Here is a 14,151-nt window from a genome sequence, read left to right as displayed (position 1 = left end):
CACAGCAAATCTAGTATAATCTAAAGTATATGATAAATCAGCTTAAAGCAGGGCTTAGATCTGAATCCAATAAGAAGATTACAGTCAGTAACAGTCAGGCGGTGTGCTCAGTGAGAAGAACACTGTGAAGAACCCAGATCAGGAAGTGTAGAGTGACTCTGTGCTCACGCTGTTAGTGTAAGTGATGATCAGTCATTATTATGGCAATGGATTTGATTTTTTATACTCTCATTGCTGGAGAGTTTGCCTTCAGTTTCATTGTTACTGATATTAACATCAATAATGAAACTGAAGCCAAACTCTCCAGCAATGCAGATAGATCCTTACTGAGGTACAAATGACAAAAAGGATGGAAATATTCAATATTTTAAATAAGGTCCAATATATTGAATAAGGTCATTTTGAAGCTTCTTTCAGATTCAAGAGAGAAAATGATCAGCACAATCAGCCCAAAGAGATGTAAGTGTAAGCCAAATGTACGTTTCTATTTTTAGTATTTATAAATAAAACAGTCTAGCTGGAGTTTATGGAAGAATAGATGTATAACTAAAAATGATCGAATAAAAATGATGATAATGATGATGATGATGATGATAATGGTGTGTGTGTGTGTATGTGTTTTTAATAAAACAGAGTTTTACCCTGGAAACACTGCAAGCAATTAGGTTTTAAAGCAACATTTATTTTTATTTATTGTGTTACAGGATATATGATGATTTAATAATATTTTCTCAGATTTACTTTACTAGGTTTTCATGTTCGTGACATTTTAGAACACTCAGAAAAGTTGACTGGACACTCGATCAGAGAATTAAAAGACACCATTCATATGATTTTTGGAGATTTTATTTTTTAATCAACTTGGAGAATGATTATGGTTGATGCCGACCCCTAACCTCTTTCTGGAGTTGTGACTTGACTACATTAATAAATATATTTTAATATATCTGCACTATACTAGCTGACTAATATCAGCTAATGGCACTGGTTTTCTGAGATGATTCTGATTCATATCTCATTCATACAGATGACACTCGGCTCTTCTTTTCTATTGTACATTATATCTGAAAAATGTAGCTTTGTAGACTAATTGTAATTCAATTGTAGAACAGTTTGCAGTTATGATACACATACAGATCATACAGATGTCACAGATGTCATCATACAGATGTCACTACCTCCTGCGTTTTTACAGTAAAAGCAATATTAGAACATTTTAATCAGTCCAAAAAGAACTGGCCCAACAATCTAATAAATATGAGGCAACAATTTGGTGCTATGTTTAACCCAGATCTTTTCAGATTTTACTACTGCTTTCACATAGGAACCTGCAGAATAATGAAGTGAAACTTTTTCCCCTCCCTTCCTTACTCACTCCACATCTGCCTCGTCCCCAGCTGGTCTGAAATCTTTTTCAGGCAGCAGTCCATATTCAGTGAGGAAGGCCTCCACGTCTGTGGCAAGGAACTCATCGTTGAAGTGCTGTGTGATCGCCAAAAAGTTTCCCAGCATCTCTCCACCCTTGTAAACCAGCACAGCTGGTAGAACGTTGTCAGAGAAGTGTTCACCTGCACCAGACACAGCTGCATTGATGCGGCAGAACTTGACGCTGGGATACTGAGCAGCTAGGCAGTCCAGGCACCTGTCCAGCACCTCACAGCCCTTGACACCAGCTTTGTAGATGTGCACCACCACTACAGTGAGCCGGTGCTCCTTCTCAATTACTTCAAGAAATGCCTCACCGCTGTCCAGCTCATGCACACCGTTGAACCTGGGCCCAAAGCTGAGGCGCTCATGCATCTCCTGCATGCACTGCTTGCGGTATTTGCGTAGACACTGCTCATCATCCTCCTTAAGCAGCTCATACTCCTGGATGCTCATCTGAAGGGATAAGGGTGACCAGAAGGGTTTGGGAGATGATCAGAAGTATGTGAGCTCAGAGCAGGGCTAAAGTACACAACAAGTTTTGTGGACACCTGACCATCAAACCCATATGAGGTTCCTCCCCGAGCTATTGCCATGTTGGAAGCTGTTTAGAATGTTTTTAATGCTGTAACTTTACCACTTCCTTTCACTGGAACCTTCAGAAACCTGTTCCAGCATGACGATGCCCCTGTACACAAAGCACAGAGCTCCATGAAGACATGGTGTGTTGGACCTGGAGTGTCCTGCACTGAGCCCTGACTCTAACTCAACCCCACTGAACACCTTTGGGATGAACTGGAACACCAGACCTCCTCACTCTTACAACATCACTGTCTGATCTCACTAATGCTCTTGTAGCTGAATGATCATTATTCCCCTCAGACACACTCCAACATCTAGTGGAAAACCTTCACAGAAGAGTGGAGCTCAGTATGACAGTAACCATGGGGGAATAAAATTCAGAATGTCATGTTCAATGAGCACATATGCATGTGATGATCAGGAGTCCATTTACTTTTGGCCATATAATGTACCGAGTTGTTTTTGTTGTTGGTTTTCATTTATGCAGGCAAACAGATCTCATTGTATAGGACACCAGGACATTTTGAGCAGGTTTTTTAAAAATTATCATTTTTAATAATGTAAAATAACCACTGCCTCTTATGTGAACTTATATCTCAGTACTGACTACTATGTCCATTTTTTTGTTGCTAAAAGAGAGTGCTGTACAGAGTGCCAGAGAAAGAAAGACCCACCTTGTGACTTGAACCCAGGGACTCCTCCTTAGGGTTGAGAGGAGATGACATCTGTTTCAGCAGCTCCCTCTTGTTGGGAGGTAACGACTCCTGATCCATACTCTCCAGCTTAAACTTCCGCCAGTCATTAATTACTCCCTTTGGTCCTGGGGGCAGTTGGGAAATTGGGGGAATGATGAAACTTCATCATGTATCAGATCACTTTAGTAAGAATAATATGGTCTCTATATGTAAAATACATAATGTGGCTTGTTTATGAATCTGTATTTTTATCAGTTTGAAACACATTAAAATCGGAATAATGTACAGTATATATGTCTTATATATTCTGTTTCCTTCTTCATCTTGTTCTTTAATAATACTGCTCTTAAATATGATGCCTATATAATTCATTTTCTATAGATTAATTGATTTACCTGTGTGACTCACAGCTAACTCCTCCTCAACTAGTCCTCTGTCAGACATGTTGTTGTCTATAGACACAGAAACAAAATCTGATATGATGTTATTTGCTACAGAGCAGAAAACAAATGCATAAGCATGCTGACCTTTGGCAAGCCAATAGAAAAACAAAGGCACTGGTTACTTTTCCCTGGGCTTTTCTCTGTGCTCAGAAGAAGGGGTTTCCTGAGTATTTATATACATTCCCGGAACATTACATTACATACTGTGCTTGAATAATTAGAGTTCAGTATCTAGAGACTACAAAGTGACTGCTTCTCTCAGGGTGAATTATGCTGATGAAGTTAGAGGATTATTCCTTGATCCAATTTGTCAGCTTGGTTGGCTCTTAGCATGTATTTATTTTATTTATTTTCTATTTGTCTACAAAATGGTTGCCAATTGTCAGTTTCTACCTCAGAGCATTTAATATACATTATGTTGTTCACATATTCACATTATTACTGTTCCATCCACTGTACATGGGAATAGCCATTTCTTAGGTTAGTGATGAAAACTGTGTTCAGATGGTGACCTTCACCTGATCCCTACAGGTTTACATGTGAGGCACCGGTGTAACATCTACAATGATGTCACGTAGGACCTTCCACCGCATGCCAAAATCCAGACGTCAGAAGATTAGATCTTTGTTCATTTCAGTCCACACTCCAACTAGACAACTGTTGTGTGTTTGTTTTTGCAAAGGTTTAGTGAATCCAGATTCTCTAGGATGATGCAGGCTTCTTTAAAGATCTCACGACTTAGCAGATTACTCTTATAAAATAAAGCAACAATTCTGAATCTGAAAAGGTGGATTTAAGTGTCATCAGATGAAATTAAAATTATGCTGTTTTCTTTATAAACGTGTTAAATTATTAAAGCAAACTAGAATCAATAACTGTGTGTTCCAGAGAATCCCTGGGATTGAGTTTAAACCCTAATCCTACAGCATTTAGTTACACCAGACACAGGCCATTACAACAAGCCGTGCTGATTAGACACTAAATCAAACCAAAACCTTGGAATTACACGGCTGTATCCAAAATGAGCCAAAAAACATATAAATCTTCCTTATCAGCTTTTATGTAAGTCTTTTTACACCACTGTAATAAAAAAAAACCAATTAAAATAACAGATCCAGTCCTGAAAACAGACAGAAACAAGTCAAGTACATTACTCTGATCTTATAGTTGCATAGAACAAATAATTGATCTCTTACCTTATTGCGTCTCGTTCCTTGATGTTAGCTGGACTGCTATGTGGTCAGCTTCTCCAGTGGTGTGTTTTAGGCTGCTTGAGGAGGGCTTTCTTATAATGAGGCTCGTTTGACAACACTGTTCTATTCACTGAAATTAGCTCAAGGTTGCTAAGAGGATTTGAATGCTGGAATTAGACTCTAAAGCCACGGTGAAACATAACCCGAGGAAGTAAATAATGGCAGAATAAAATATGTTTGAAGAAATTCAGCAAAATGAGTGACTTTAGATTATTTCTGATGTTTGGGAATGGACACTGAGAGAAAAGCATAAACTAACAGTCTTACCACACCCCAAAAAGTGAAACTGATTCCTCAAAAACAGACATGAATTAAGATCCTGATATTAGTTTTTAATGCCTTTAATTATGGCAGACATCCTCTGAACTCCCTACTGAGATTTCTTTGACTCGCACATTTTGCGTCATCATGTTGCATGCTCATTAATTTAAATCCAGGTTAATTTAACAGGGTGGATGTAACTTTTCTGGAACAGTAAGACAAATCAGACAGGAATATCTGTGCTAGTGGAGGTGAAAAGTTAATCAGAGGCTTGGAGCTGTATACAACTCTATAGCACTGCAGGATCAGCTTTTTCCAATGCTTTTATTATAATCATGACACAGCAAAGCTGAAATCGCTGCTGACGTGACATCTTCTTAAAGCTCCTAGCACATCAGATTTTACCTTGTCATTCAGTGGCTGTATTTAGTTTCAAAGACAACTGTGTGTTCACCAGTGTCATGAGAGAACCGTGTCACGATACAACACAATAAACATCTGGGTGGGTTTTAGACAGTGTAGCTGAGTAGGTGTGGGAAAGGATGTTCCGTTGGCAGTGGTGTGATGTCATGTGTGGCCACAGTTTCATGGGTGTGGTGTTGAAAACAATAAAATAGCACCTCTGCTAAGAATCAGATCTGCTGTCCGAAAATATCGTACTATTGTCCTGTCCTTTTCATAATACCCGCATAAAACTGACAGTAGTTTTGAATTGTAATCATCCTCTTCTCACAGACGATGCTCAAGAGTCCAGCAGGAAGCTCGGCTCTATCAGGATCAGTAGACATGAGCTGTAACTGCTGAGACACAACTCTTCTCCTTAATCATGTGTGACATAACCCAATAACATGGAGCAGTCTCCGAGACTGAACATGAGCACATTTTTCTTGAGGCACAGCGCTGACTTAAAAGGAGAAATTGTTCATTTAGCTGATACTCTGACACTCAGACACATCACAGCTCACACCTGCCACACCATCAGCTGCCAGAGTTCAGTAGTTTATACTGAGGCTGGTGTGTGTAAACCTTCATCCATGTTGCCCCTTTGACCTTCCACCCCCTGTCCTGTTAAAGGTCTCTGCACAGCCTTGTTGTAACGATGCAGCATTAAAATCCAACTCATTTTGGATGGCTGAAACAAATTTCCATATTCTAATGCCTTCAGATCTGCTTTTATTCTAAGTGCAATAAGTAGGAGAAAAGATGTGAATTGTTGATTCATGTCATTAACAGCAGTCTTAAAATAAGAAGTTAAAAGTTAAAAGTAGACATGCTTCATGATGATTATAAGCAGAACCAGTCTAGAAAGCAATGAAGACCGGCCTAGACCAATGACTATATATATATATGATTGTGGTTTGAACAGGCTCTAGCTTGCAGAATATTTTTTAACATGAATTAAAAATTCTTTTACAAACCACACCCAAACCCATCACATAATCCTGCTTTTTCTACATCTTCTGTTTAACCTTGGAAAGAGCTTGCGGTTCTTAAAAGCCATTGTATTTTTCCAACAAACACCACACAGAATTTAAAAGCAACAACCTCCGGCATCTGTGTCAAACACGGAATGAGCATCATGTCTGTTTTGTGTAGCTCCTGATTACTTTAGATGAGAAAATTGCTCTTGATTTTATCCTAATACCTGCATCAATGAAGAGAAATGTTTTGCAGGTGTGAATGAAGTGCAGGTCTCATAATAAAACAACACCATACTGACAAAATGCCTGTGTCTTTAAATGAGGAATACATACAGCCTATATTTTGGTGTTGTTTTTAAAGGGTTAATAAAGTTGATCTATTGTCTTGTCATTGATTAAATTGATTATGAGTAATAATTTGTCCCTAGTGTAGAATTATGCTGTAGAACATGCTTTTTGTGCAGTTATAGATCCCTAGCATTTCTCCCTCAGTGAAATGCCTGGAAACATATCTCATAAATAATCACATAAGCATACATATCTGATTTCAAGGCTTATGGGAAGAGGAGGAAAGTGAAGAAAGTTAAGAAATAGTTTGTCAGTGGAAGGCTTTTCACCCTTCTACATTTTTGTAGTATCACAACCTGGATCTGAAATCAACTCGATGTAGCTTATACTTCACTACTAAAATATGGAAAGTGAGATTTTTTTTGTATAACATTTGGTCAGCATGATGTCATAATATGCATGACCCTATATATATATATATATATATATATATATATATATATATATATATATATATATATATATATATATATATATATATATAGTTGTGATGTGGTGAGGCTATAAATTAACATGACAATCAAAAAGGTATCAAAAGCGTGACATAAATGCACCATAGCACCATATCATGCAATGTGGAGCAAACATCATATCTTTCTTTCTTTCTTTCTTTCAACAGCAAAAGCTCGATCACCACGGTGTTTCAGTCTGGACCTAGGGACGGATAGCATTTTTAAATGCTCTGACCTCAGCAAACTCACTGCTTTGTGTGAAAACTCAGTGAGATAGAACTGTGCAAGATTATTGAGTGATTTAAAAACCAAAATAAATATTTTAAATTCAACTCTCAATTTTACAGGCACCCACTGAAAAGAAATCAAGATAGGAGATCATATGACTGTTAAAAAATGATAAGGCATAGTCACACACCCTCATGACCCTCATTTTTGACCACCAGTATTCACATCTGGCAGGTAAATTTTCTTAAGTCAAGATTTTCTTTGTTGCCATAGGGAGGTAATAGAATTATGTGATGTGATGATACTGTAATGTGTGTTAAATGATGGAGTGTAGTTATTAAAGAGGACCAAAGACTTGATCGTAAAGGTTGCCTTTTAGTTTAACCTTCTTGGCCAACATTTCTGTTTACCACAGTGGTCTTCTTAAGACCAACAAACTTCACACTCTCATCCATTAACAGCTGATGAATATTTCAGTGCTTGGAGCCAATCAGGCACTTTTGGTGCAAAAATTCTCCTCCTATTCATCATTCAAACCAATTTTGTTCCACATGATTGGTTTGAGCTACGGAAGCGTTGTCGTGGTGAGAGAATTAATTAATATATCAAATGATGTAACAGAGAACACTGTGCAATATGTCACTAGTTCACATGTATGCAACCAAACCATGCAACCAAAATGATTGGGACCTCCCTATACACCTGCATGAGATAGGATTCTATCTGAAAACATATGCAGTGAAAGTCGTAATAAATTACATATCAAGTATCATCAGATCAGTGCAGTGAAGGTTCTGCTTTTCAGTGTGCCACATTGCCTGCATGTCACTGATGAGAAGCAGTACGATTGTATTACTTGTATTGCTTGTATTGTACAGTGTATTACAATTATCTGCTAGCTTGGAGATGAAGTTCAACAAAATTAGAGAATATATTCATTCCATTCATGAAAAATATTTGTATATATCTTATTTGTAATATTTGTAATATCTCCTCATAGTGTAGTACTCCTATATTTCTGATGATAGCACTGCAAGGCTACATACTGGCAGCTGGGCAAATGCTCAGGGGCATAGCCCATTTTATATACCCTGTCCCTAAAAGTGCTTTTGTTAAACCACTTACACATTCCTCCCTTCTCCTATCTGTCTTGCTCATGCACTCAGAAGACTCCTGTCACTTGTTCATGCTCCTACCATGTGTCAAAAATCTGGCACTCTGAAAACAGAAAATTAAAACTGTGTTGAAGTTCCACAGAGACATAATTCAAAAAATAAGTCTGAAGAACACGTATAAGAAGCTGATTAGACAATTTGGGTCATCCTTTACACTGAGGAATAAATTAATTTAGTATACAGTAACATAGTATACAGTGTTTAAAATAAATCCAACAAGTGTAATGTTTTATAAAATAGAAGAGATTATCTGGATTAACAGAACATCAGTCTCTACATGACAGAAGTGCTCATGATCTGTATTCAAAATGATTCATCAGCCCTGTACACTTAGGTGTGGTCTAGTCGCAGGTGAAGCCAACATTCCTTTTAGTTGTTTCTTTGCTATAATAAATGGCTTCCGAACCTTATAATTAACTAACAGTGTTTTTCCACTATGTGGGTTTTGAAAAGTTAAATTTAGGGACTATTATCTGACATAGTTGTAAATTTGAGCACAGTTATTATGGAATATTAAAATTGTATGATCAATGCCAACTTTTGACAAGGAGATTACTCAGGTCTCTGTCTCATACCTGCTAAAGAGAACTATGTATCTCGACATGTCCTACTTCTGGTAACTATGCTAGAAAACAAAATCTACTAAACTTAGCATACAAACATAAAGAGCATAAATCAAATAACACTACTATAAATCATCTTTACTGTTTTATTTCATCATATTCTGCCTGTGCTCAAAGACGCCCAAAACACTCCTTGTTGGGAATCACCACCCTCTTCCTGTTTCATAACACCTCTAGTTCCATTTTGTAGTGGACTTCGGCACTGATCTATCTCATATGGATCCAGACATACTTACAGGGGTAGATTGGTTTTCAAGTTCATCCCTCTTCCATCTTTGGCTTAAGGGGTTTTTGGTTTTCAGCATATCATTACCACCTCCCTTTACTGGAACTGAGAGACTCGAACCCTGTTCCAGCATGATGATGCACCTGTACACAAAGCACAGAGCTCCATGAAGACATGGTGTGTTAATTTTGGAGTGAAAGGACTGGAGTGTCCAGCACTGAGCCCTGACTCTGACTCAGCCCCACTGAACATCTTTGGGATGAACTGGAACACAGACTGAACCCCAGACCTCCTCACACTTAGAAGATCAGTGCCTCATCTCACTAATGCTCTTGTAGCTAAATGATCACTAATCCCCACAGTCATACTCTAATATCTAGTGGAAAACCTTCACAGATGAGTGGAGCTGAGTATACCTACAAAGGTAGGACTGAATCTGGAATAGGATGTTCAACAAGCTGATATGGGTGTGATGGTCAGGTGTTCACTAACTGTTGGCATCTTTGTTAAAACCAGCAAGGAGATTCCCAGAGATCACACCACCCTTAGGAGAAAATCTGGGTAACTATTGAAGACATCCTCAATCCTGAACTCATCAGCAGCTGTCACAAGCCAGCAAATCTCTGGGAAAGTTATGGCCATAACTGAACATAACTATGACATATTAAACATGAAATTACTGAAATATTACAGTTCACCCAGCATATTATTTTGTGCATTGCTATTGCCATGTAGAACATATATATCCGAATGAAATATCTGTGGCTTTGACTTTGACATATTTGTTTATGTCAAACAGAATAGTTGGAGTGTTTCAGAAACTTAATCACAGGGTGGCAGGAAATGGGAGGCTCCATCACTGCCATCATGTTTTAGCATGCACATCTAGGCTGCTGAAGAGTTGGGTTGAAAAGCAGTCTCTTGTATTTTCAGACCATGTCCATGAGTAAATATGCAGAATATTTGACCTGGCCATCTTTTTTGCAAATGGCTCAATTCAATTCAATTCAATTCAATTTCATTCGTATAGTGCTCTTATCAGTGGATATTGTTGCAAAGCAGTTTACAGGAATATATAAATTCAGATTATAAATTAAAATTTATGATGGTGGCTTCCACTGCAATCCATAAATCTGTGGTACAGGCAGAAAAAGCCTGGTTCTTGAGCTGAGAATGTCCACTGAACTGGTAGCCAGGTGTGTAGATACCCAGGAGCACTCTGGCTATTAGTGATGAAGAGGAATGCACAAGAGGAAGTGTCACCTGGATGATGCTGACAGGGTCCAGACAGGATGTACTAGATTGGGTTGGGGAGAATCTCTAACTCTTTGGTTCAAAGCCCACAGAAGCTTCGTCATGGCAGAAGTGGCAAGGATAAATGAAAAGCAGAATAAGATCAAGGCTGTGTTTCAAGTACCTCTTGATTGTGAAATAAATGTCTAACCCTTATCACACTGATTTACAGCAAGGTTTAGAGTGGTCCCAACAATTTGTGTCACTTTGTTACTGGTTACCTTCTTTTCCTTGCACATTGTACCATATGTCATTGACTTCTGATTTACCCGAATTACTCCATTACTTTGGTGTTGTAACATTTCATAAAAACACCTGCCTTTTCATCAGCCATTCATACTGGATGTAAAAGCAAGCAAATAATAAACACAGATTGCTTGTAACCATTGACCTGAGAGCTACACAGTTCCACATTTAAAGGTCCACTTTCAAATCATATTCATTTCAGTAATGAATCTAGAAATGTTAGTAACCATTTTAGCATTAGTTGAAGGCTCTTCCGAAGTAAAAAGGGTATGTGTATGGCATGCCATGGTTTGAGTATGATTATTGACAAGGATATGTGCATGAAAGCTCATAAGCTACTTAGACAAAGCAAACAAAAAACGAGTCCTAGTACATCCAGTATTAAGTGAGATGTTCAGGTGCTCCTGAATCACTGGACAAGAGACATCCTGTAGCCATATAGCTACGATCCCAAAAAGAGGATAAGTTACATCGACGAATGGCTTTACTTCAGTGGATACAGCTAAGTTATAATGTACATGTTAAATCTAACTGCTACCTGTAACTGTTATCAACATTATTACTGAATAATCAGCTACAGCTACAGGTTTCTGAATAAATAAATGTAAAAAAAAAAAATGTAATCAAACCTAACATCTAACAATCTAACATCCTACCACCTATTAACTGCATAAGTGCTAAGACTCACCCATGGGAGAGCCACTCCACTCAGCTCTACAAGTTTACCAGGTTTGATGTCTTCACTGAAGCACCTTGAAACCTGAAAGATCTCTGATTATAGGAGCCTCTATCTTAAAAGAGAATGTGAAATTATGAAATTATGGCATGTGAACTAGGTCTCCAGAAGCATTGGTTAGGTGTTTACCAGGTGCTAGAATGCAGGACATAGCAGGAAATCTTAGGGTCTTATGTAAGCATATGTTTTCAAAGGGAGTTCTTCATGTAGGAGCTAATGATATACGCCTTCACCAGTCTGAGGTTACTAAGTGTAATATTGCAGGGGTGTGTAAATTAATAAATGTAGCTTACAGCAGGTTATGGTCACTGAACTGCTGGATGTTCAGGTAGTGCTCTGAAACTAATGTGGGCTTTAAAAATAATATGGTACAGTTATGGAGGCAAGGCCAGCCTGTTAGGACGGGGCAGTGTCCATCCCATTTAGGAAGGTGCTCCTGTAATTTTTTGCTGCATAGCACAGTCTCAGAACTAGCCTAGTTAATCGGAGACAATCCAGAGCTAAGACCAGGGAGCAGACAATCAGGCTAATCCAACCTTCTACTACCTGCAGTGAGCCATCACCCAGGGTTCACAATAAAAAAAAAAAAAAACTTTTTTGTGGGGGTGGGGGTGGGGGTGGGGGTGCGGATATGCATCATGTCACACTCAACAGTGGTGGTTAATATGAAGCTCATCTGAAAGCAGACACTCTGAGTTTTAGAGAATCTGTAGTTTTTTTATAAGTACTTTTGTTTTTACCCAGCCTACTAGGGGTAATATATTCAGAATAGTTCCAAAAAAACAAAAATGGCCAGTGTTTTTTCATACAAATGTGTAAATTGTTATATTAAACCTATTTCTGCTCTCTGAGATGCCCCTAGGATGTATCCTAGTGGAATGTGTCTAGTGGAATCAGTTATAAACATCAGCCATGTGTAAGTGGCAGGGGAGGAGGTGGAGCAGATATTTATGATGATAATCTATATATAAACACATGTAGCCAAAAAAAAAAAGAAATCTACTAAATCGATTCCACTAATTATTATTTACACATCCCCAAGACCATATTCTGAACTCCTCTGTGAGTCAGTAAGGGTTAATCAGGATGCAACAGGACCTTCCTGTCATGCTCTTTTTCTTATACCAAAGTTCTGAATATAGAAAATATAGTCACATTTCCACAGTATGATTCTCAAACAAATATCTCATCTTATTCTATATGTAATAAGATATTAATCATAATATATGCACTTTTCCAGGTTTACCAGACAGACTCCCAGAGTTATCAACCATGACTGAATCATCATTTGACCCGTCTGTCCCCACAAGGTACATTATATTGCCAAAAGTATTTGCTCACCTGCCTTGACTCGCATATGAACTTAAGTGACATCCCATTCCTAATCCATAGGGTTCAATATGACGTCGGTCCACCCTTTGCAGCTATAACAGCTTCAACTCTTCTGGGAAGGCTGTCCAAAAGGTTTAGGAGTGTGTTTATGGGAATTTTTGACCATTCTTCCAGAAGCGCATTTGTGAGGTCACACACTGATGTTGGACGAGAAGGCCTGGCTCTCAGTCTCCGCTCTAATTCATCCCAAAGGTGTTCTATTGGGTTGAGGTCAGGACTCTGTGCAGGCCAGTCAAGTTCATCCATACCAGACTCTGTCATCCATGTCTTTATGGACCTTGCTTTGGTCACTGGTGCACAGTCATGTTGGAAGAGGAAGGGGCCAGCTCCAAACTGTTCCCACAAAGTTGGGAGCATGGAATTGTCCAAAATGTCTTGGTATGCTGAAGCATTCAGAGTTCCTTTCACTGGAACTAAGGGGCCAAGCCCAGCTCCTGAAAAACAACCCCACACCATAATCCCCCCTCCACCAAACTTTACACTTGGCACAATGCAGTCAGACAAGTACCGTTCTCCTGGCAACCGCCAAACCCAGACTCGTCCGTCAGATTGCCAGATGGAGAAGCGCGATTGGTCACTCCAGAGAACGCGTCTCCACTGCTCTAGAGTCCAGTGGCGGCGTGCTTTACACCACTGCATCCGACGCTTTGCATTGCACTTGGTGATGTATGGCTTGGATGCAGCTGCTCGGCCATGGAAACCCATTCCATGAAGCTCTCTGCGCACTGTTCTTGAGCTAATCTGAAGGCCACATGAAGTTTGGAGGTCTGTAGCGATTGACTCTGCAGAAAGTTGGCGACCTCTTCGCACTATGCGCCTCAGCATCCGCTGACCCCGCTCCGTCAGTTTACGTGGCCTACCACTTCGTGGCTGAGTTGCTGTCGTTCCCAAACACTTCCACGTTCTTATAATACAGCTGACAGTTGACTGTGGAATATTTAGGAGCGAGGAAATTTCACGACTGGATTTGTTGCACAGGTGGCATCCTATCACAGTTCCACGCTGGAATTCACTGAGCTCCTGAGAGCGACCCATTCTTTCACAAATGTTTGTAAAAACAGTCTGCATGCCTATGTGCTTGATTTTATACACCTGTGGCCATGGAAGTGATTGGAACACCTGATTCTGATTATTTGGACGGGTGAGCGAATACTTTTGGCAATATAGTGTATAACAGAGGCACAAGACTAAAGTTGTGCATATCAGGAGTTATTTGATCATCTTGTTTCATGCTGATGCATGCATCTTAATACAGCAACAAGGAGTATTAAGCCCTAATTAAAAATCAAGCCCTAATTTTACCTCACAACAGTGAACATATTGTATGAGCTGGCCCACAAAACTGCCTTTTG

General features: G+C 39.1%; 1 protein-coding gene across 1 annotated transcript; it reads right to left on the bottom strand.

The window, feature by feature from the left end:
- Positions 1–786: 786 nt before the first annotated feature.
- pdcb (phosducin b) lies at positions 787–4,723 on the bottom strand. The gene is made up of 4 exons (XM_058378868.1): positions 4,342–4,723; positions 3,098–3,154; positions 2,682–2,827; positions 787–1,881 (listed from the first exon to the last, which is right to left on the bottom strand). Exons 2-4 carry the CDS (start codon positions 3,144–3,146, stop codon positions 1,372–1,374), a joined length of 705 nt encoding a protein of 234 aa, XP_058234851.1. The 5' UTR covers positions 3,147–3,154; positions 4,342–4,723; the 3' UTR covers positions 787–1,371.
- Positions 4,724–14,151: the final 9,428 nt, after the last annotated feature.

Source organism: Hemibagrus wyckioides, linkage group LG25 (assembly GCF_019097595.1).
Source record: "Hemibagrus wyckioides isolate EC202008001 linkage group LG25, SWU_Hwy_1.0, whole genome shotgun sequence".
Classification (NCBI taxonomy): Eukaryota; Metazoa; Chordata; class Actinopteri; order Siluriformes; family Bagridae; genus Hemibagrus; species Hemibagrus wyckioides.
This window is presented reverse-complemented; position numbering and strand designations above follow the sequence as displayed.

What these genes read in the sequence shown, in the direction of transcription:
- pdcb (XM_058378868.1), bottom strand. Translation starts at nt 3,146, where the DNA reads ATGTCTGACAGAGGACTAGTTGAGGAGGAGTTAGCTGTGAGTCACACA. An exon ending in GTTAGCTGTGAGTCACACAG is followed by an intron (nt 2,828 to 3,097) that starts GTAAATCAATTA and finishes AACTGCCCCCAG; the next exon opens with GACCAAAGGGAGTAATTAAT. An exon ending in CCCTGGGTTCAAGTCACAAG is followed by an intron (nt 1,882 to 2,681) that starts GTGGGTCTTTCT and finishes TTATCCCTTCAG; the next exon opens with ATGAGCATCCAGGAGTATGA.